We start from the raw sequence: 21,944 nt of genomic DNA, 5'->3' as shown, positions 1-21,944 counted from the left end.
TGTGGGGAACAAAGCTGGGAGACACACCAGGTGAAGTGATCTGGTGCTCATTTCCTCTGCTACCAACTACTCAGGGAAACAGAGCAGGGCTTAAGAATCCAAAAAGCAGCACGTTTATTTGGGGCTCTTATTGGAGAGCCGCCTGATTTCATTCCCCTTTGTCATTACCAGTAACATGAGGACAGAACCTGGGCCAGCTGAGGCTCTGTGGTCCCTGGCTCCTGGCCCTGTGCCCTCCTCAGCCTGCAGGCAGGCAGTCTGTGTCAGAGGTAGAGATGGCACCTCCAAGGGGTGCCAGAGCTCGGCAGATGCCTGGGCCGGGGCGGGAAGATCAGGGAGCAAAGAATGTATGTCCATGAGTCCAGCCGGGGCTTTACTTGCTGCCCGCCATGATCTTGAGGTACTGCAGGGCACGGCGCGCAGCCTCGCCACGGGCTGCCTCCCTGGTGGTTGCAGAGCCATGACATACGGTGGCCGGCTGTGTGGACAGCTCCACCAGGCACTGGCAGAGCCCACTCAGGCTCAACTCCTCTGGAGACCAAGAGAGAAGAGAGAAGAGGGAGGCAGTGTTGGGCAGGCAGGCAGTACTAGGAGGGGTACGTCCATGTCATTGTCATGCCCTCCCGAACCATTATACCCACCCGTACTTGCGCTGGTCCAGGCCCCACCATCCCTGAGGCCCCCAACTAGCCATACCAATATCCAGGTAGCTGACATGGAAGGCCTGCTCCTCAGAGAGCTCACTGAGGACACTGCAGCAGGCAGGGCCCAGGGCACCCAAGGAGCCCAGGGAGCAGCTGCGGAGGGACAGGATCTTCTCCCCCACCGAATTTCGCAGAGAATCCCAGGTGCAGCCTGGGCCCCGGTTCCGAAGTCCATCCAGACGGGAGCCCACACCCTGACAAGATGGGGAATGTCTGAGACCCAGGCATTTAACAGACATTGAACATCTAAGGAGAGAAAAGCCCAAATAATGCTTCCTCCCATTTGCCTCCCCTGAGTCAACCCCTGTATGGCCCCCTCAAACTACTAGACTGTGGACCGGATGGCCAGGCAGCCTTCCTCATTACAGTAGCGGAAGCCTACAGGGCCCCTGCCCTCAGCCAGCTCCTGCACAGCACTCATCAGGCAGGCCTACAGCTGAAGCCCAAGGAATCCTGGGTCTGGTAGGAAAATGGGCAGAAGCACGCCTGGGACCAAGAGGCTCACATTTGAGTCAGAGACCTGAGTCCCCAGTCCCCTGCCCTGGCATGAAAGATGGACCATGATGCCTGGCCCACGAAGCCACTCACAATGGAGAAGTGATCGTCATCAGGCTCTGCCTCATTCCCATCCCGGGCATCCAGAGGCACCGTGTGCACTCGAAGCAGCATTTTGGCCGCTGCATTACGCTTTGCCAGCTTTTTGGAAGTGCCACTGCCTGCATGTGGGAAGAGGGTTGCTGGATTATGACACCCAGCAACCCAGTGCTTTCCACCCAGCTCTAACTCGGGCTGATGGTCCCCAAAAGGGATGTCAATCAAAAAGAGGAGTTCAGGACCTGCCATGCACCCGATAACCTAGTTGGTCAGAAGAAGGTGACAGGATAGGGTGCCAGGAAGAAGCCAAGCCAGGGGTCTCAGCCAGGAGAGCAGGGAGAGGCTGGGAGCTGCCTGTGGCTGGGGCTGTAGTTACAAGAACTCCCCTCCACCCAGTTACCAATTTCGATGAAACGCTCCACTCGGCAGGTCATGGTAAACTCTTTGCGGTGGGCTGGCCCAGACTCCTGGGTCACCGTGTACTCAGGCAGCCGCCAGCCTTTCTGCACCACCAGCTCCTTGGAAGGGAGAAACGAGGGTGCGCAAGACTGAGTGAGAGAAGAGTCCTCACAACCTCTCCCCACACTGGGAACCTCAGGTTCCAGGTCAGAGGAGGAATAAAGGGGGTGGGAAAAGCCCTCAGAACAGGGAAACGGCCCCACATCAGCTTCCCTTATGAACCCTGGTTGAAGCGAAGACAGGCATGCATGGGAAATGAGGGGGGGGGCACACCTGCAGAGCGCCAACGGGGTTGCATTCAGACTGCTGAGGGGAGACGGGCGGCTGCACCTCCATGGGGGGGCTCCTGAAGGAAAAAGGGCCCAGGGCCAAAACTGAGGGGACTGGTTCCTCCTGCAGCTGCCCATGAGTCCCAAGCCCTGCTCTGGTTTCCCCTACTGCCATCACCCTACTTCCCACCAGGCAGGCAGCTGTCTCTCCAAATATCAAGACCACTTCCTTCCCCCTCCCACCCAAGCAAGCAAGGTCTCCTCTAGGGCCGAGGCCCATTTCAGTTTTCTGGAACACTTGATTATCACCTCGCCAGGACAGTGGGAGGGGCTGTATATCCAGTCCCTGGAAGCACCTGTTGGGACTCAAACACAGGACCATCCTGTGGCCAACTCAGAAGAAACTGGGGCCTGCAAGACCCTTATCATGGTCAAATATCATCAATATGGCTATTTAAAAATGATAAATTACCTCCTGTCCCAAGAGCTTACCAGCTGGTGCAAATTCTTCAAACTCTGTTCCCCAACTATTCCATCCTGTTTACTCTCAGGCTTCCTCATGCCTGACCAGCCTAGGGCCAAGGGCTGGGGGGCCAGGAGTCAGGACCCCTTCCCCCACCCTCAGGCAGTCAGGAGACACAAGATACCTGGTCGGGACAGCAGATGGAACAGGAGTAGCAGCCGCTGCAGCAGTAAAAACTGGCACGTCCTCAGGCAGTGAAGAGTCTAGGGGAGAAAAAGAACTTCCCGAGGGGAAGGGGGCCTTTGATTCACACCCATGTTGGGTAGGGGTGGGGGATAGAAGGTGGGGGGCCCTGGTCCACCTGACCTGCTCATCCCCTGAGAAAATCCCTTCCCACTTGAGCCAAAAGTTCAAGGAAGCTCAACCACCAGCTCTTCCTCCTTAGATCCTTTGCTGCCAAACACTAGATCAAGAAGACTGAGAAAAGGGGGAGGAGGGTCTCTTCCTACCCAAGAACCATGGGAGCAACAAACTCCAACCTCAGTGTGGAAGAAGGAACGACGTCTTGCTGGAGAGAGGAAGTATGTCCGGGGGCAACTCCCTCCAGCTTCAGCCTCCACCCTTCTCCCTCCCAAGGCTCCAACCTGGGCCCCAAACCACAGTCACAACCCCTCACTGGGACTGGTCATTCCCCGCCCCACCCCAGAATCCTTCACAGTAGCAGGAGCGCTGGAAGCATCCTGCTCGGGTCCAGAGAAAGCTCTCAGGAAAAGGTCAAGTCAAAAGTGGTTCAGTGTCACCAGGCCAAGCCTACTGGTCAGAAGGGCTAGTGCAGGGGCCTGGGTTCCTGGCAGAGCCACTAGGATGCCTCGGCTGATCCTCCCTCACCTGCTGTCCTCCAGGGCCGGCTCCAGCATGCTCCCCCCTTTGAGGTGTTTGAGGGCCACCTCAGCTGCCTTGTGCTTGGCTGCCTTCTTGCTGGGGCCCTGACCTGAGAGAGGGGGTGTGGGCAATACTGGAGGTCACTGGAAGGACGGAAGAGAAACCAGCATCCCACAGCCTCTCTCCTCACAGCTGGAGGGAGTCAACGAAGGCCCCTCTCACCAACCTCCCCTGCCCAAGAGTGGAAATATTACACTAACTGCTAGAAGGAAGGGCCCTTATCTTTCCATGAGCTCCCCAAATCAAGCCATGCAGGCAGAACTGCTCCTGAGGTCACCCTGTCTGGATGTTCTTTCTCTGCCTTACTTTCCTCTGGGAAGCACTTTCTCTGTTCTCAATAAATACAGATGGCTGGAAAGATAGACAGAATACAGGCTCTACAGTCAAAGCCTGGCTCCGCCACCTACTAGACACGTGACTCTGCACCAGTTATCAAATCTCTCTGAGCCTCAGTTTCCTCATATTCAACATGAGGATACTACCACCTACATCACTGGATTCCACCAAGGTTTAAGATTAAGTGGGAATTAAGTCAAGCACCTGGAACAGAGCCCAGTGCAGCAGGTACTCGGTCCCCCAAATACTTCACTGAGATTCTGGTTTATCTCCTCTTAATTTTCCCTCTAGGATGATGATCTGCCGGATCACTGTGGCTGTCCTACTTGCTCCTCTAACTTTCCAAAGTCCTACCCACCTTCTCACAGACCTGTTCTCCCAATCCAGTCAGTGATTTTCCCCCTGAAATCTCTCCTTCCCTCACTGATCTTGGAGAAAAGGACTGTGAAGAGACTCCAAGTAATAAAGCCAACGGGGCCCTGTGAACGCACACCCCAGCCAGGCTGCCCACGCCTTCCTCACCAGTGCAGCTGGTGTCGCCAACGGTGACCCGGAAGGTGAAATTAGGCTGGTGGGCTTGGCCCTCGGCTTTGAGAAGGTCGTACACGGGCGTCTTCCCTATTCTGGTCCCATACTCCTGCAGAAGGCTGATCGGGGTCTTGCCCGGGTTGGCTGCCAGCATTTGCTCTATACTGGGGGGAGGTGCATAGACCCTCATCACACCTCCCTTCTCTGCACCCACCTGGCCAAGCACTGCCATATCAGACCCAGGCACACTATGGGGGACATAGGGTCCAGGGGACCTCAAGCAGCCATTGGCTGGGTTCAATGTAGAGTAGAGGTGCAGGCTGGGAAAGCAGGGTCCATTGCCCCTGGGCAAGTGGGGAATGCACTGTTCCTCTCTCAGTTAAGATGGGGGATCCTGTACCCCAGTGCAGGTTGGAAGCGCATGTCCCCTGACACAGCGCAGGCCAGGAACCCAGTACCCACCAAATGCACTGAATGTCGGGGGCATAAAGCCCAGTGCCCCAGTGCGGTCTGGGAACCCGGCCAACCCCAAACTATCTAAAGCTGGAGGCAGGGGCCACTGCCGGGGTGCATGCCGGGAACCACGGCCCACTACCCCAGTGCTTGCCGGGAACAACCCTCAGGCCAGGTGCATGCTGGGGCCGCGCCGCTACTCCCTCCGCACCGCGCCACGCTCAGCGCCCTGCAGGGATCAGTACGAGGCGGCTTACCTGGGCAGCCCGCAGCCCGTGGTAGTGCCGGAGCCCTGCTCCTCTTCACTCATTCCCTCCTCCGTCCCCGCGGGCGCCACCGTGACTGCAGCCTCCACGCGCCCCAATACACCGCCGACGAGCTAGGGCCGGGGCCAAGCCCCGAGTCGCGGCCGGTCGGGCCCGCCGCGGGGCATGCTGGGATATGAAGTCCCCCGCCCACCCGACTCCATGGGTCTCCATCAGGAGGGGAGCTATCCGCCCCACAACCCTCCGCGTGGTTCGCCCTGGCAGTCAGCACCGCCTTCTGGGAGGAGCGGACCCCTCCACTGTCGCTTCCCGAGCTGAGGGCGGTTTTTTGTTTTCGTTTTTTTTTTTTTTAATATCGCCCCGCCTCCTTCCCTCTGTGTCCCTCTCCCTTAGGCTGGGGCTCCGGGCATGCGTACTAGCAGAGTGGAAGCGGCTGCGAGCGGGGTAGTGAGGGCGAACTGGAGCATGAGCGCCTTCAGATCCCGAGAAAACTACAGAACCCAGCAGCTCGCGAGCCGTCTTTGTCGCAGCTGGAGGGGCAGGGTCAAGCATGCACGAAAAGCTTCGCTGCGTAATTGGTTATTCTCCATTGCGCTTGCTTGCTCTAGGGGGATTGCGATTGGTTACTTCACCTAGAGGGGCGGGGACAAGGGAAGAGTCAGCCCCCTTGACACCAACTCTTTCTTGAGAAAAGGTTGTGATTGGCCCAGGGACGAGGCAGCTGTCGGTTTCTGGCTCATTGCAGTCTGGGAGGGTGGGCCCGGCCTAGACGCGAGAGGGGACTGAGCTGTGCCTCTCAGAGCCCTGGGGCAGTTGTAAGTTCAAGTCCATCTCAGTCTCAGTTCCTCCTCAGCCTTCGGCCTAAGCCCCTGGCTCTCGGGCCTTCGTCTCACAGAAACTGCTTTCTTTTCCTAAGCTGTCCTTCACCTTCCCTCCCCTTAATTCTGCCCCCAGCCTGTCGGTTTCTGCTTCTTTTCTAAAGCCTTTTTAGAATGGTCTTACTGAACCTTTCTGTACTGGTTCCCTATGCCAGGAGACCCCCTCTGGGGCCTGAGAATCAGAATATAATGGGACAACAGGATTAGAAGGACTAAGGCACAAGGTGGCCTCATTCCCTCTGCCATGGGACTTGGGTCTCAACTAGAGAGCAAGAGGCGTCTGGCCTCTTAAGACTAATGAACTAATCTGGGTGCGTTTGGGGGCCCAGAGCTGCATTCCCTCCGCCAAAGTTTCACAGCCACTGGGCTGAAATATGTAAGGAAAATCTTGTGACCTTGAAGAGAAAGATCACGAAAAATGCCTGACTCTAATGAGTGTTCTGAGTATGGGTCAAGGAAGAGATGGACTTGCTGTGAAAAGGGGTGGAGATCCAGAGGAATCTTGGAATAATAACGAAGGGTCATCCAGGAACACTGGAGGGGGACGGGGCACTGAACTGAGTGGATTCCAATTGAGTGGAACTGGACTGGTGACAGGGGAAAGAAGGCTGGCAAGATCGATATGACAGGGGAGGCAATGATAGATCGCTGGTGGAGGTGAGGGGGTCCCACCTGAGGGGCTGCTGTCTCAGGATATAGGATGGAGCTTAAAAGACCGGTCTTAGGAGGCTCCTACGGAATCGGCTGAAGATCGGAGGTGGGATCGCCCCAGGTCACACCACCAGCAGGGAGGTGCGGGGCCCAGATGGGCCAGGGACGAGCCAGGAGCGCGCTGGATGGCAGCAGCGGGCTCCTTTAAGAGGCCGGCGGCTCCAGCGCAGCATCCCCCGCTCAGGGCGTGTCCGTCCCGGGGGGCCCGGGGCGGGGGCCTTGGAAGGAGCGGGAGTTCAAGCCGCGTGGGGACGGGGCTTGGGGTCGGGGGGTGGGGGGAGAAAGCTGGGGCTGACACCCGTGCACCCGGACACCGCACGAGCATCGCCTGTGACAGCGCCCCTGGTCCGGTCGAGGGCAGCAGGGGGAGGAGGGAAGGAGGAGGAGAAGGAGGAGGAGGCGGGAGCAGCATCCGGAGCCGAGCTGCAGCAGCGCCGCCTTTTGTGCTGCGGCCGTGGAGCCCCCGAGGTGAGAGCCGGGCCGAGTTGTGGAGGGTGGGGGGCAGGGATGGGTCCGGGTCCCGAGATCGGGTGCGGAGGGAGGGTCGGGATGCAGATGTGGCTGGGTGTGGGGAGGGTGGCGCGGGGATGCTGAGACTGGGGATGGAGGAACTGGGAACCTGGACCCGACGCCTGTGGGGATGGGAAGGAGGGGAACCAAGCGGAGGGATGCCGCGGCCCAGCTTGGAGGCGAAGGGCCTCCAGAGCTGGAAAGGAGTGTATGGGGTGGGGGTGGGGGGATGATTGGGGGACAGACTTAAAGGACAGCGGGCAAGAGAACATCTCCTCCCACTCACCCTCAAGAAGAGGGAGAGGGGAGGAGGAGGAAGAGTTTTGGCCCCCTCAGGGAAGGAAAGGAAGGACAAGGCCTCATGTGTCCAGCATCCCGTCACCTCACCCCACCCCCACCCCCCCACCCCCACTTAGCGGGCTGCACCTGAGGATTATAGGAAGCGAGCACCTGTTCCTGGATGTCCAGGTGATGGTCATTCTCCCCTCCCCCATTCATATGTGGCTCTTTCCCTCCTCCATCTCTCCATCTCTCCATCTCCTCTGGCTCCCCTAACCCATTTCCCCAGCCCAGGGCTTTCATGAACCTCCTCCTTTTTCCCTCCACACTCCTCAAACTCCTTGGCTTACAAATAGGCAGGAATCCTTTCCACAAAGTTAAAACTCCTGATAACCACGGCCCTTTGGCTGAGGGGAGGGAAGAGAAGGGGTCAGAGGCTCTATAGAGTGGAAGGAAAATAGTGGGGTGTTCCTTAGAATTGAAGGAGGAGTCCCACCTTTGAGGTCTGTTACCTGCTCCCTCTTGGGAAGAGAGTAGGAGAGTGGCCCTGGACCAGGAGAGAGTGGATGTGAAGTCTCTCCCCCGACCCAGAATCCTCTCAAGCCACAGTGCCTCCCTCTAAATACCACTTCCCTTCCAACTCACAGGATGGACTCCGTGGCTCTGAGAGCTCTGATTTTCAGCCAGAGGGCCATACCAAGGAAAGGCAAGAAGGAGGGATTCAGGACGGAAAAGGCCCAAGTACGCCCTGGGTCTTCGAAACTATCCTGACACTGAAGTTCCTCTGAGCTTTAGGGCCTGCTCTCTCCTGTCTCACACCTAAGGGTGGAAAAAAGCTCTGCCCTTTCCAGCCTGTCACTCGTCCACTCACTCACTGTGGGGACTGAGGTGATGCTGGGAAGACCAATGGTGTGATACCCCAACTCCAACACACATGAAAACAGACAACTATTCATCCCCTAATTTAACACAGTTAAGGGCAGAGAAGGCAAGAAGTTTAAGTAAGGAAGTGGCTTAGGACTTCCCGGGTGTCCTCACCACTGAGGATGGCAGAACCCCTGTGAAAACTGACTGCTGTTTTCCCGTCGTTCTCCTGGAGGTGATAATGTGCTAGTCTGGCTAAATTCTAGTACCCACCACCCTGGACTTGCCCAGTGGCTGATCATGTGCAGTCCTACCTCGCCCTGCTGGGCTGGGAGAAAGAGGGAGTTAGGTACTCAACCCCCTCAGGAGTCCCTGCCGGGGCAGAAGGAGGATAGTGTGGAGATGCCAGCAGGGGACACAGTAGCTTCATGATGGGCTGGCCACAGACACTGGTCTGCCTGCTTCATTTGCTCCCAGAAGAATGAGGGGCATCTGTGTGTTGGGGGAAGGGGATAAGATGGCAGGGGCACTATTCCAGAGGAGACTGAGGATCATCCAGGATAAAGAGCCCTTTTCCTTTGGTTTTTTCCTTCTTTACTCTCCTTTTTATCCCTTGTGTTTGTCCACATCCCTTTCCACCTGTACCATCGCTGCTGCCTCTTGCTCTGCAGAGGCAGACGAGGGAAAGAAGGGAAGGGACACAAGTTTATTAAAAACCCACTACTGCTTGTTAGGCTCTTTCCACATGCTAATGTTTATCGGCTGCTTCCTGTGCACCAGGTACTAGGCCAGGAACTTTATTTGGATCATCTCAATACTGCTCATAACAATGCTGAGAGGTAGTGTTATCAGCATGTCTATTTTAGGGATGAGGAAACTGAAACTTTAAAGAAGTTAAGTAATCTGTTCAAAATTAAAAAAAAAAAAAAAGGATATGGCAAGAGCTTAGGATCTGAACCCAGGTCTGTCTGATCCAGAGCCTGTGTTCTTACCCATGTTGCCTAGTACATTACCCCATGTGAATTAGGTACCACTGTCCCCACATAGATATGAAGAAACTGAGGTCTGTTAAGAAGCCTCGGACTCCAGGCTGCCCAACCTGCCAGGAGCAGAGACAGGACCTCAGCCAACCTCTCTGCTTCTCAGGCTTTTCACCCTACCTCTGCAGCTCACTGTCCAAGGCTGGCTGACATGAATAGATAGGCAGTCTGTAATTTTCATTTCCTCTTTCTCAATTTAAAATAGATTTTTAATTTCTTAATAAAAATACCCACAATTCCACCTACTTAGAAACTGCTTTTTCTAAAGGCGCATCAAGCTCAATGATTTGTTAAAATACTTCTTCCAGGTCGACCTGAGGTCCTGAGTAGGAGGGACCCCTTGGGCCCATCATACCTTGCTCCTCCCCTTCCCCTCAGACCTCAGTGGGTAGGGCTGAGGGGTGATCCTGGGCCGTAATGGCCAGGGGGTGAGGATCCGATCAGTCCGGAGGAGGTGGCATGTAAGAATTGCAGAGGAAAGACTGGGGGTGGGGGCACCTCTAGCACACCACTGCCATTGTGACCTGGTTCCCCTGGGACCTGAAATCGAGACTTGTCCTGGAGAAGTAGAAGGTCGAAGACCAAGTCTCCCTTCTGGTCAGACAGAAGAGACAGGCCCCTCCAGAACCCACAGAGAGAGACCTGGTGTCCAGCCAACCAGAAAGACAAAGCCAGGAGCCCAGCACTTGTTCACGGCATTCCCCACGTCATCTTAATTAACCCTCACCACCCCATAAGGTAGGGTGGGGAGTCTCAGAAAGGTGACATTCCTCGAACTGACTCATGCCAAAATTGAGGTTCTAGTTCTGATCTCTCCAAATCCAAAGCTGGGTCTTTATTCCTAAGCAGTACTGCACCCTCTCTCCCATCCCCATCACTGCTCACCTTAGTGGAAGAGGAGGCAGTGGCAGCTAGGGAGTCTCAGGGGCGGACCTGTCTGAGGCTGGGGGCCTGTAAGTAGGGGCAAACTCAGTTTTCCCCAGGTTCTCAGGGAAGGCATCTCCCCATGATGAGGGCACAATAGAAAAGCTGTAGTTCTTCCCATCTGAGAATAACCCTGGAGCCAGGGCCATGGATCCTGTAAGAAGCCAAACAAAAACAAGCTGCAGCCAAGTTGCCTGGAGCCTTGGCCATGAAGGGTCAGAGTCCTTTATCCTCTCAGGATCTCAAAGCCTGCAGAGGTGGAACTAGCATTCCACAGTCTTGGGTCTCCTTTCCCTGTGAAGATGTCCCTTCCACCCCCCCCCACCCCCCGCTCAAGAGAGAAAGGGAATCGTCCTCCTTTTCCTGAGTGCAAAATAAGAGCCAAGACAGTGGCGAGTGCCTCAGTGTGAGAGCCTAAGATTTAGACAGATGGCCTCTCAACTGAGCCCCCAAGACAGCCAGACGAGCAGCATGGCATTGAGGTTCTGCTGTTAGAACAGGAGGGATCCAGAAACGATTCAATAGTTTGCCCTGCCACAGGCCTCCAGCATCTCAAGCAGGAGAACCTGGGAGGAGGAATTGGTTGGGGGCGGGCACTATGCCCCAACTCCACCCCTACCACCTCCTGAAGGGAACCACCAGCAAACAGAAAATATGGTAGCTGAAACTGAATTGGGGCCTCCCAGGGACTCCAAAGAGCCTCTTCCTCTGGAAGATGTATAGTTTAGGGACCACTCTGTCCCCTTACCCATTCTGGAGCAGAGTTTTGCACAATAAGCATTTGGTAAATATGATTGACAGAATGACTGACGGAGACACCCACCCCCTCCTGTCACATCCCTGCCCTTCCCCCATGCTCTGCATAATTGATGGCCTGGGAGACAGATCCCCTCCCCCAGGATGACCGAATGTCTGGGCCAGGGGCTCCTAGCCATGATACCCCCCCAAAGCCCTGGCGCCAAGGCCGAGCTGGGGGGCAGTGGGACACAGCTGCAGGTCAGAGATAAAGGAAACAGAGAGAGGGTGTGTGTTGGGAGAAAGGAATCTCCAGTTTACTATAACTCCCTGGGGCCTCACCCCCCCACCCCTTTCAGGTCAATCTGGAAGAGTTGTCTTTAGCCTGAGAACCAGGGATGGCGGGGCGTTGAGCCTGGCTAGATTCCCTCCCTTTCCCTTGGTCCCATCTCCTGCTTCTTCAGCTACTTCCACTGCAGGAAAAGGCAAACAGGTGAAATGGCTTCCCTCGGTCTCCCCAGCTGCTGGCCCTGGATACCTGAGGGGCCCCTGGGGAAGTGAAGGGAGGCTGGGCTGCAAGTGTCTCTGAGCGTGTCACCCTCTCTATGCCTGAACCTCCTAGCTGCCAAGCACCAGAAGGCTGAAAAATTCCTTTAAAGAGCCAGGTGTTGTGCCTACTCAGAACTCAGCTTTTAGACAGAAAACGAATTGGGGAGGCCATAGATGATCTCCTGTTTTTAAGTCCCCTTTTATCTCCTTTTTTCAGCGTCCACTCTGCTTTTCAAAATCAGTTTTTCAGTCCATCCTTCTCAGGTTCGACTCTCCCTGCGCTTCATGCTGTTTCCATCCCCGTTTCTCCACTAGGCCTTCCTTTTCTGGCTGTGCCTGTCGCCCTTTCTCGTGTCCAGTCTCCCTGTCCCCCCATTTCTTGCTTTCTCTGTGACACCGCACCCCCAATGCCAACCTAAGTCCCCTCCCTCCAACAGCACTAGCTCTCCCTCCACTTGGCGCGCCGGCCGAGGATCTGCCTGCATGCAGGGTCAGCAGAGGAGGAGGAGGAGGCGCAGAGGCGGCCGGCCGCCGGGGTCGGGGGTCCTGGCCCGCGAGCCCGCAATCAGCACGTGGGCCAGCCCGGGTCAGGGGCGGGGCCCGGGCGCGGCCCCACCCCCGCCATCGCTGCTCACGTGACCCCAGGCTAATCTTGTCCGGGTGACTTCACGCGCCGCCTCGGGCCCAGTCGTCATGGTTACGCCGCAGCGCCCAGCGCTTCCCCCAACCCGCTGTGTCCCCTCCCCTTCCCCACCCGGCCCCCCTCCTCCCGCCGCCGGGCCCCCGCTCCGCCCCCAGCCCCGCGCCACGTGACGGCCGGGAAGGAGGTCGGGAAGGGGGAGGGGGCGCCGGGGCCGTAACCCCTTCCTCTCCGCTTCGTAAGGGCCCTTCCTCGGGCTTCTAGCTGGACGAGCGCCCCAATGCCGCCAGCGCTTCCTGCAGGCCAGCCGAGGCGGAGCGCTGAGAGTCCCGGCCTCCGTTCTCAGTGGTCCGCAAAGGAAGCCCGGCTTGCGGGGCGCAGGCGAGAGACCTCGGGTCCTCTAGCAGGCGTTCTCCGGTGAATTGGCACGTTGCATGGCCTGTCACTTGTCTGACTGCGTGCATCTCACCTCTTGAAGCCGCCTTTATTTCGCGGGATACGTTGGGGATTCCGAGACTGGGATTTCAGATTTCTGAGCCTCAGTTTTCTCATGAATATAAAAGGGACCAATGATAATACCTCCTTCCCTGGGTGGTTCTATGGAGCGAGGGAGCTAATGCATACGTAGCGTACATCTGGTCCTTGAGACGATCCTCTGGGGTGGGTAGAGCAGTGGTTGCACCTTACTGGGCACCTTGCTGCGCGCCAGGTGCTTTTCGAAGCCCTGGGATCCTGTGCGACTTCGTGCTTCTCAAGGAGTCCAGGGTCTCAGAGGAGCCAGGCGCCCGCCCCACCACACTGTGCCGCCAAGATAATGGGAGCCATGACTGTGGAAGCACAGGGGGCTGTGCCAGCCCAGAAGGGACATTAAGGCAGAGCAGCAGGAACTGGAAGGAAGACTTCCAGGATGAAGTGAGACTTGGAAGACAAGAGAACCGCCTTCCAGGCCGCGCACTACTCGGGATAGACTGGGGATGTAACTCGAGCCTCTTCCTAGCTGAAGCATCTTGGGCAGCTTATTTAAGACCTCTGTCAAATGGGCGTAAGGATACCCAACTTTTTAGGATTAAATGAGCTAACGCACCTATAACAGAGACTCATGTGTATAGTCAGCCTTCCATAAGTGTTAACTACTCTTGTTAGATGCCCTGGCCCAAACGCCTGATGTCGCTTAGCGTCAGGCTCTGTTTGGTTAGGCCTGGGTAGGAACAACTGTGGGAGGTGAGGCTGGGGAGGGGCCAGAGCATGGAAGTGAGGCTGCCCCACCAAGGGCAGTGGGGGCTACCAAAGGAGTTTGAAGTAAGAGAGGGGTGCTGACCAATTTGTGCTTTAGAAAGATCATTTTAAAGGCAAGGTGGAGAAAAGGGTGGGGGGCCTTGGAAACCATTTAAGAGGCAGTTGTCCTGCTAACGGGGCCCAAATTAAGGCAGTAACCTGGAACTAGAAAAGAATACAAAGGCACTGGGTCAGAACTTTTCAAATGTGCCAGGTATAAGAATCACCTGAGGTGTGTCTTAAATAGTCAGATTCCGTGCCAACCCCACACCTGCTGAAAAAGTCTTTCAGAGACCCAGAAATTAAGTGGTACAAGAGCTGAGACCATCAGGGCTGCCAAACCTCCATATGCATGCGTCATCACCCAGTGAGCCCTTTTTATTGTAGATTCCTGCCACCCCCGTCGGTTGTGATTCAGAGGCTCTGGTGCAGGAGGTTAAGGAAGGAACCTGCTATGAGAAACGGGACTGTTGTCCTCAGGAATCCTTACATCTCAGGACTGCTGACTAGATGTGGAGGGAAATCGGCGGCCAGGTGACTTCTGGTGTCAAGTTCTGGACAAGACTGGCGTAGGTTGAAGGATTCACTGTGCCTTGGTGATAGCTTGTTTATCCCTTTGTACAGCTGGAGAAGTGGAGGCTCAAATACAGCTTGCCTGAGGTCATGCAGTCAGTGAGTGGCAGAAGCAAAGCTAGTATTCAGATGTTTTTAATGGTTGCTTTTTCAGGGCCTTCTGTAACTGACCCCCAGGGGAGTAGCTGGATTGATGGGGAGGGCTAAGGGGAATGAAGCAGTAGGCTACAGCTCAGCCAGACACAGCTTCTGCATTCTCCTTGGATGGTTCTGCCTTTCCCCCTATCTGTGCTGGGCGGGTAACGGAGGTGACTGGTTACAGCCTCACTTACCTCAGAGAAGCCCAGGTGTGTACCTGTGAGCACCTGGGAGGGAGACCCAGATGTGAGCCCTGAGTGCGCCTTAAGACTCTCAGCTGTATCATGTATCAAGTGAGTGAGTGTGAGGCCCAGGAATGTCATCCGAGGATGCCTGAGCCGCAATCCTGCCAGTGTCCCCGGTGTGCGCTTCAATGTGAGGGAGGCCTAGGTGTGGTGTGTTACTATTGTGTGCCTAAGGGTGGGCCTCAAAGTAAAATGTGTCTGAAAAGACCCTTATATGACACATGTATGTGCAAGTGAGCCTCAAGTGAAAGAAATATGTACTCCAGAGGTGAATTACAGTCATTTACAGGGAGAAGGGTACTAGTCTGTTACCATAATACTTGAGTTGGAGATGTATTTTACCAGTGTCTACCTGAGAACAATACTTAGGTATGTTACCTGCATCACTGAGTAGGGAAGCCTTGTGTTACTAATACAAAGGCTTCCTCTCAAGCATCTATCAGGTTTCCTAAGACGGGTCCCAGGTGAAACATGGAGGTGGATGGGTACCTAAGGGTGAGGCTCAAGGGTTAATTCCAGCAGAGCTCTTGTGAGCCCAGCTCCCCAACCCTTGTCTGTCTCCAGAACCAGCATCCTGAGCTGGGGCGCCTGTGGCTTTGACAGCCCCTCCCTCCTTTTCTTCCACAGGGCCCACCGCTCAACACCCCTCAGGGCCCTGAGGCCATGGCTTGCCTCCATGAGACCCGCACACCCTCCCCTTCCTTTGGGGGTTTCGTGTCCACCCTAAGCGAGGCATCCATGCGCAAGCTGGACCCAGACACTTCTGACTGCACCCCTGAGAAGGACCTGACTCCTACCCAGTGTGTACTTCGAGATGTAGTGCCGCTCGGGGGACAGGGTGGGGGCGGGCCCAGCCCCTCCCCAGGTGGAGAGCCGCCCCCTGAGCCTTTCGCCAACAGTGTCCTGCAGCTCCATGAGCAGGATGCAGGGGGCCCAGGGGGAGCTGCTGGGTCCCCTGAGAGTCGGGCGTCCAGAGTTCGAGCGGATGAGGTGCGGCTACAGTGCCAGAGTGGCAGTGGCTTCCTGGAAGGCCTCTTCGGCTGCCTGCGCCCCGTCTGGACCATGATTGGCAAAGCCTACTCCACAGAGCACAAGCAGCAGCAGGAAGGTAGGTTGTGTCCTCGAGGGGGCCCCTCCCCGTCTCCCTGAGCCCGAGATCTGTTGGACAGCCCCACCTGATGACCCTTTCTCTCCCCAGTCCCCTATCTTTGCATCAGCCCCTGACTCCGCAGCTTCTTTTGAGATCACTCATTCCTTTCCTTCCCTGTCCCCTCAAAACTAGTCTTCTCGGCCCATTTTAGCTACTTACAGCTTCACCCTTGAGTCATTCCAGCCAACCCAATGCTTTCCCCTGTGCCTACCATCACAAGGCCCCGAGCGTGGCTCTCTGAGCCTGTGGCACTGTGCCTCCTGTCCACAGACCTTTGGGAGGTCCCCTTTGAGGAAATCCTGGACCTGCAGTGGGTGGGCTCAGGGGCCCAGGGCGCCGTCTTCCTGGGGCGCTTCCATGGGGAGGAGGTGGCTGTGAAGAAGGTACGGGACCTGAAGGAGACTGACATCAAGCACCTGCGAAAGCTGAAGCACCCCAACATCATCACCTTCAAGTAAGGTCCAGGGCAGGGGCCGAGGTACTGTGCCGAGGGCAGGGACCTACTCGGGCAGCAGGGATCTACCCCACCCTTCCTAAAGGAGATGCCAAAATGGCGAGGGTGGGGATGGGGGTTCCAGGTGTGAATCAGGTGGATGCTGGGCTGGCTGAGGCCTTCATACCACTGTTTGGTCCCCAGGGGCGTGTGCACCCAGGCTCCCTGCTACTGCATCCTTATGGAGTTCTGCGCCCAGGGCCAGCTGTATGAGGTGCTGCGGGCTGGCCGCCCTGTCACCCCCTCCTTGCTGGTTGACTGGTCCATGGGCATCGCTGGTGGCATGAACTACCTGCACCTACACAAGATTATCCATAGAGACCTCAAGTCCCCCAAGTGAGTAAGCGAGCAAGCAGGGAGAAGCTGCTGTGTGTAGTCTCCTGCAGGTGTCCCCACACAAGTCAGTGTGGCCACGTACTTCCTCCCAGACCCTGTCCTAAGTTCATGTGGCCATCTCAGAAAGCCCTCCCAAGGGACAGTCCTATCTTAGGGAGGGAGGGGTGCTGTGGTCTGCCTCTGGGTGTCCCAAATGAGTTGCTGCAGCCAGATGAGGTGTGTGGAGGGGCCCAGGCCCCAGCTGACTACACTCTTTACCAGCATGCTAATCACGTACGACGATGTGGTGAAGATCTCCGATTTTGGCACTTCCAAGGAGCTGAGTGACAAGAGTACCAAGATGTCCTTTGCAGGAACAGTAGCCTGGATGGCCCCTGAAGTGATCCGCAACGAGCCTGTGTCTGAGAAGGTGGACATCTGGTGAGGGCCAGGCCGAGGACTGAAAATGGCAGGCAGCCAGCATGGGGGTAGGGGGCGGTCATTCCAGGGTCCGAGTGAGAAGTGACATGAGTCTGCTGTAGGCCGGGCTTAGAAGCCCCTTCCAAGTGAGGTCCCCTCTTATCCCTAGGTCCTTCGGCGTAGTCCTGTGGGAACTGCTGACTGGTGAGATCCCCTACAAAGATGTAGATTCCTCCGCCATCATCTGGGGTGTGGGAAGCAACAGTCTTCATCTGCCTGTGCCCTCCAGCTGCCCAGACGGCTTCAAAATCCTGCTTCGCCAGTGCTGGTAAGGATGGCTTGGCCAAGCTGAGAAGCACAGGAGTGTTGCTGATGGTTAGCCAGCACCTAGGACCCAGGCATCCAGGCCCAGAATCCTGAACAGGGAAAGGGGGACAGAGCTCCCAGATATGACTCTCCAAGACCCCAGGATTCAGAGAGTCGATCAAGGGGACTACAGTAAAGACCTGAGAGGTTGGACTGGTCAGTCCTCTACTGGGGTGCACAAGCTGTGTGTGACCTTGGGCCAGCAGTATCCCCTCTGATTCTGTTTTCTTATCTGCAAAATAGGGATGACACTGTCTGGTATAGAGAGGGTGGCCATGAAGCGCCTGTGAAGGACCAGTACAGCCCTAAGCACGCTGGTTGAGCCTCAAGTCGACTGCCTTAGGACTCAGAAGGCCAGGGTGCTGGACCTCTGTTTGGAACCTAGGCTGTGAAGGAAAGTGGAAGATTTCTAATCTCTGGTTAAGCATTTCCCGAAGTGTGTTCCTTTTAATGGAGTTACTCAGAATAAGGTTTTGTTTTGGCAAACAAGTGGGAAACAGGACTAAATAGGTTTCCTTACTGCAGGATTTTGATGTGCTAACGGACAACCTGTAACATTTCCTAGAGAGCTGACCAGGGAATTCTTTTTGTCACAGAGTATGCTCTAGGAATGGATTTTTCCAGGATGCACTTTGTTGGGAAAGGATGCTCTAGTTCCCTTCTGGTGCTCCCTGAAATTCCTTTCTCTCCCCCAACTCCACACCCTCCAGGAATAGCAAGCCACGAAATCGCCCATCATTCCGACAGATCCTGCTACATCTGGACATTGCCTCAGCCGATGTCCTCTCCACACCCCAAGAGACTTACTTTAAGTCTCAGGTATGCCATGGGAGGAAAATGAACACCTTAGCCCCCCTTGGCAGAGATGATGCCCTTTGAGGGGAGGCTGGGAAGAAGGGCTGATGGGGATGGAAAGATCGGCTCTTGGGGGACTACGCCTGGTCTTGTTGATCCTGCGCCCCACTCCCTTTTGCTCCAACGCACACTGTACCGCTTGCAGCGGTGCCGGCCCCTGCAGAGGCTCTACAGGTCTGCTGGGTGAAGGGATGTCCCTCACCCCTCATCGTCTCTCCACCCTAGGCAGAGTGGCGTGAAGAGGTCAAGCTGCACTTTGAAAAAATTAAGTCTGAAGGGACCTGTCTACACCGCCTAGAAGAGGAGCTGGTGATGCGGCGGAGGGAGGAGCTCAGGTGTGTGCCTGTGTTTGGGAAGGTGATTTCACACTGGGCCTGTGGACCAGTTCCCAGAGACTGGGATAAATGATGGCACCAAGTGAAGCCAGCTTACCTCGGGGACCCTTCTGCCTGTTTCAGACACGCCTTGGACATCAGGGAACACTATGAGCGGAAGCTGGAGAGAGCCAACAACCTGTACATGGAACTTAATGCCCTTATGTTGCAGCTGGAGCTGAAGGAACGGGAGCTGCTCAGGTAACCATACACACCCTCCGGCACCAAATCCCTCCTCGTCCTCAGGAAGCTGTGCCTGACCCAGAGAGCCTACTGAGCCTGGGCCCCCTTCTTGGTCACACGCCCAACTGAGGTGTCTCGTCTTTAGGAGGGAGCAAGCTTTGGAGCGGAGGTGCCCTGGTCTGCTGAAGTCACACCCTTCCCGAGGTCTCCTGCATGGGAACACAATGGAGAAGCTCATCAAGAAGAGGAACGTCCCGCAGAAGCTGTCACCCCACAGCAAAAGGTAGGACCAGAGATTGCAAGTGCCATGGTTCGAGAATGGCAAGGGGGAGGCTGCAGAGGCAGGAGTAGGGCTCAAGGATGCCACAAAGACTGGTATTTAGATGGGAGAGAGGTGCTTTATACGGTCCAAGATTAAGGAGTACTTGCACGTGGTAAATCTGTTAATCTCCATCTTGCACTTTCCCTCTCCCACCAGGCCAGACATCCTCAAGACTGAGTCTTTGCTACCCAAACTAGATGCAGCCCTGAGTGGGGTGGGGCTTCCTGGGTGTGCTAAGGGCCCACCTTCACCAGGACGGAGTCGCCGTGGCAAGACTCGTCACCGCAAGGCCAGCGCCAAGGGCAGCTGTGGGGATCTGCCTGGTCTTCGTGCAGCTGTGCCACCCCATGAACCTGGGGGATCAGGAAGCCCAGGGGAGCTAGGAGGGGGACTCTCAGCCTGGGAAGCCTGCCCTCCAGCCCTCCGTGGGCTCCACCATGACCTCTTGCTTCGAAAGATGTCTTCATCGTCCCCAGATCTGCTGTCAGCAGCACTAGGAGCCCGCGGCCGGGGGGCAACAGGGGGAGCTAGGGATCCTGGCTCACCACCTCCAGCCCGGGGTGACACCCCCCCAAGTGAGGGCTCGGCCCCCGGCTCCACCAGCCCGGATTCACCAGGGGGAGCCAAAGGGGAGCCACCTCCACCAGTAGGGCCTGGTGACGATGTGGGGCTGCTGGGACCTGGAAGGGAAGGGACAGCAGGACGGGGAGGAAGCCGGGCTGGGTCCCAGCACTTGACCCCAGCTGCACTGCTGTACAGGGCTGCTGTCACCCGAAGTCAGGTAAAGTATGGGATGGTTCCTGAGCTCTTCCACACTCTCCCCCCGGGGTTCAAGTCCATTAACTTACCTCCCATGTTGGGCTCTTTGATCTTAAGCCATTCCCCACCTAACCCTTTATAACCATGTTCCCTTCTGGATCCTCAATGACCTCTTCCTGCTTTTGACTGCAGTCCACTCATCTCTCTCGCAGAAACGTGGTATCTCATCAGAGGAAGAGGAAGGAGAGGTGGACAGTGAAGTAGAGCTGACGTCAAGCCAGAGGTGAGCAAGAGAATCAGGAGGTAGTGGCGTTTTTATGGGTTGCCGAGACCCAGAGACAAGCTGTAACCCTGGTTTTTCCAACATACAGGTGGCCTCAAGGCCTGAACATGCGCCAGTCACTATCTACCTTCAGCTCAGAGAATCCATCCGATGGGGAGGAAGGCACAGCTAGTGAGCCTTCCCCCAGTGGCACACCTGAAGTTGGCAGTACCAACACTGACGAGCGGCCAGATGAGCGGTCTGATGACATGTGCTCCCAGGGCTCAGAAATCCCACTGGACCCTCCTGCTTCAGAGGTGGTCACTGGCCCTGAACCCAGCTCCTTGCCCACCCCACACCATGACCTACTCAGAGGGGAGCAGGTGAGTCACAGAAACTAGGTATTGGACAGGGAGCAGGTGCCTGGTCATCTGAGAGGTACTGAGGAGAAAGATAGGTATCTAGCCTCTGAGTCCCTCAGAATGTGCAGCTGTTTCCTCCCAGACCCACGTGGTAGAACGAGAGAGCAGCAGTGTACAGAGCACCTAGTAAGGTTACTTGCATGGTGCCTCTAATTACAGCAGGGGAGGAATCCGCAAACTAGGGGGTCTGGTGCCTTGGAGGGCCTGAGCAACTGAAATCTGGAGACGGTAAAATCACTAAGCTGTCACTACAAAGGCCTCAGTGAAGGATCTTGAAGGAATGTACTTGCCAGGGGATGCTGGGCTGCACCTCACTGTGTTTCTGCTCTTGTTCACAGGGCCCTCCAAATCCTGAGGACTCAGACTGTGACAGCACTGAACTGGACAACACCAACAGCGGTGAAGCCTTGCGGCCCCCAGCCTCCCTCCCTCCATGAAAGCCACTCTTACCCCTGTACATAGAGAAATATTTATATAAATAATATATATGCGCCACATAATCAACAAAGACAGGGCTGTCCCAGCCTTAAGTAGGGCTCAAGGGAGACTGACCCCTGACCAAGTCACCTGATAAAACTCTAGGGATACTGGCAGCTGTGGAAATGAAGGACAAGTACAGCCCTAGAGACATGGGTACAGGCAAGCTGGCCCCCCTGCTTCACCCCAGTATGCTCAGCAAGTGGTGAGGCACAAACAGAAAAAACAGGCTTCCCTGTGTTCCTCTGTACTCTTTCTGCTCAAGCCCTGAGGAGCAGGAAAGGGAGCCACTTAGACTGCACTTTTGTTTTCCGTTTACTCTGTTTACATATTTTGCACTTGGGAGGAGGGAGGCTAAGGCTGGGTCCTCCCCTCTGAGGTTTCTCAGGTGGCAATGTAATTTCTTTGTCCCTCCATTTCTCTGCCCAAGCCCTGGCTTAGGGCCTAGGGGGAGGCTAGGAGATTGTGAAAAGCATGTGATGGCTCAGGCTGAAGAACTGGGGTGTTGTTTTAAGTCCCTGCTTTTATCTTGGTGCCTGATTGGGGTGGGGACTGTCATATTGTAACCCCTGTGAAAAAACCTTGAAATATAACCACTCCATGCAGGCCCAGCTGTTGAGGGTTTTTTTTGGTGAATGAATGGGGTAGCTCACATGGTTAGTGTCTGGAGCCCAAGGATCCTAACTCATCTGAGGACTCGGAGTTACTTCCTCCATTTATGCTTTTCTAACTAAATGAACATCACTTACAGCTCCAACCTTTCTTAAAGGATTTTTAGTAGAAGGACAGATCTTAAAACACCCATTCCTATTATGGAGAGGGGAGTACAAATAAACAGTTATTAAAAAACAAGAGATTGAAGTTTTAAGTTTGGACAAGAGGACAGACATTCTCAACAACCTGAATCCCAGTGCAACACACATCCAACTGCTCCCATGTGTATGTATGTGCATCCTCTCCACCCACTAGTGGAAGAACATGCTTATTCTTTGCAGAGAGTCCTAGGAAAATTTAACCCCCAACCTTTTGGCCCGAGAGAACAGCCAGATTGCTATAGCTTTGCAATGCTGGATCAGCAGCTACAGAAAAAGGTGGGAGTGGGAAAACAGAAGAAAACATCTTCCCCTCCACTGGAATAAAGGCTTATGTTCAAAACCCAAGCAGGGTCCTT

The 21,944-nt window shown here is 55.6% G+C and overlaps 2 protein-coding genes across 6 annotated transcripts; one reads left to right on the top strand and one right to left on the bottom strand.

The window, feature by feature from the left end:
• Positions 1-90: 90 nt before the first annotated feature.
• TARBP2 (TARBP2 subunit of RISC loading complex) lies at positions 91-5,308 on the bottom strand. Of its 3 annotated transcripts, none has more exons than XM_010986610.3 (9): positions 5,006-5,306; positions 4,290-4,459; positions 3,378-3,480; positions 2,674-2,769; positions 2,031-2,103; positions 1,699-1,816; positions 1,293-1,420; positions 697-898; positions 91-531 (listed from the first exon to the last, which is right to left on the bottom strand). In XM_010986610.3, the coding sequence occupies exons 1-9, from the start codon at positions 5,056-5,058 to the stop codon at positions 374-376; spliced, it is 1,101 nt and encodes a 366-aa protein (XP_010984912.1). In that variant the 5' UTR covers positions 5,059-5,306; the 3' UTR covers positions 91-373. The 3 variants fall into 3 exon arrangements, with proteins under 3 accessions (XP_010984912.1, XP_031318300.1, XP_031318301.1); XM_031462440.2 differs by lacking the exon at positions 5,006-5,306 and adding an exon at positions 4,758-4,881; XM_031462441.2 differs by lacking the exon at positions 3,378-3,480 and having other exon boundaries at positions 2,674-2,752; positions 5,006-5,308.
• Positions 5,309-5,760: 452 nt separating this feature from the next.
• Positions 5,761-21,933, top strand: MAP3K12 (mitogen-activated protein kinase kinase kinase 12). Of its 3 annotated transcripts, XM_064491047.1 has the most exons (15): positions 5,761-7,071; positions 13,807-13,953; positions 15,003-15,483; positions 15,796-15,979; positions 16,163-16,354; positions 16,616-16,774; positions 16,923-17,081; positions 17,830-17,938; positions 18,200-18,309; positions 18,433-18,549; positions 18,677-18,814; positions 19,010-19,634; positions 19,825-19,895; positions 19,984-20,257; positions 20,635-21,933. In XM_064491047.1, exons 2-15 carry the CDS (start codon positions 13,930-13,932, stop codon positions 20,731-20,733), a joined length of 2,742 nt encoding a protein of 913 aa, XP_064347117.1. In that variant the 5' UTR covers positions 5,761-7,071; positions 13,807-13,929; the 3' UTR covers positions 20,734-21,933. The 3 variants fall into 3 exon arrangements, with proteins under 3 accessions (XP_064347117.1, XP_010984913.3, XP_010984914.1); XM_010986611.3 differs by lacking the exon at positions 13,807-13,953; XM_010986612.3 differs by lacking the exon at positions 5,761-7,071 and having other exon boundaries at positions 13,822-13,988.
• The last annotated feature ends 11 nt before the right edge of the window (positions 21,934-21,944 follow it).

Source organism: Camelus dromedarius, chromosome 11, assembly GCF_036321535.1.
Source record: "Camelus dromedarius isolate mCamDro1 chromosome 11, mCamDro1.pat, whole genome shotgun sequence".
NCBI lineage: Eukaryota > Metazoa > Chordata > Mammalia > Artiodactyla > Camelidae > Camelus > Camelus dromedarius.
This window is presented reverse-complemented; position numbering and strand designations above follow the sequence as displayed.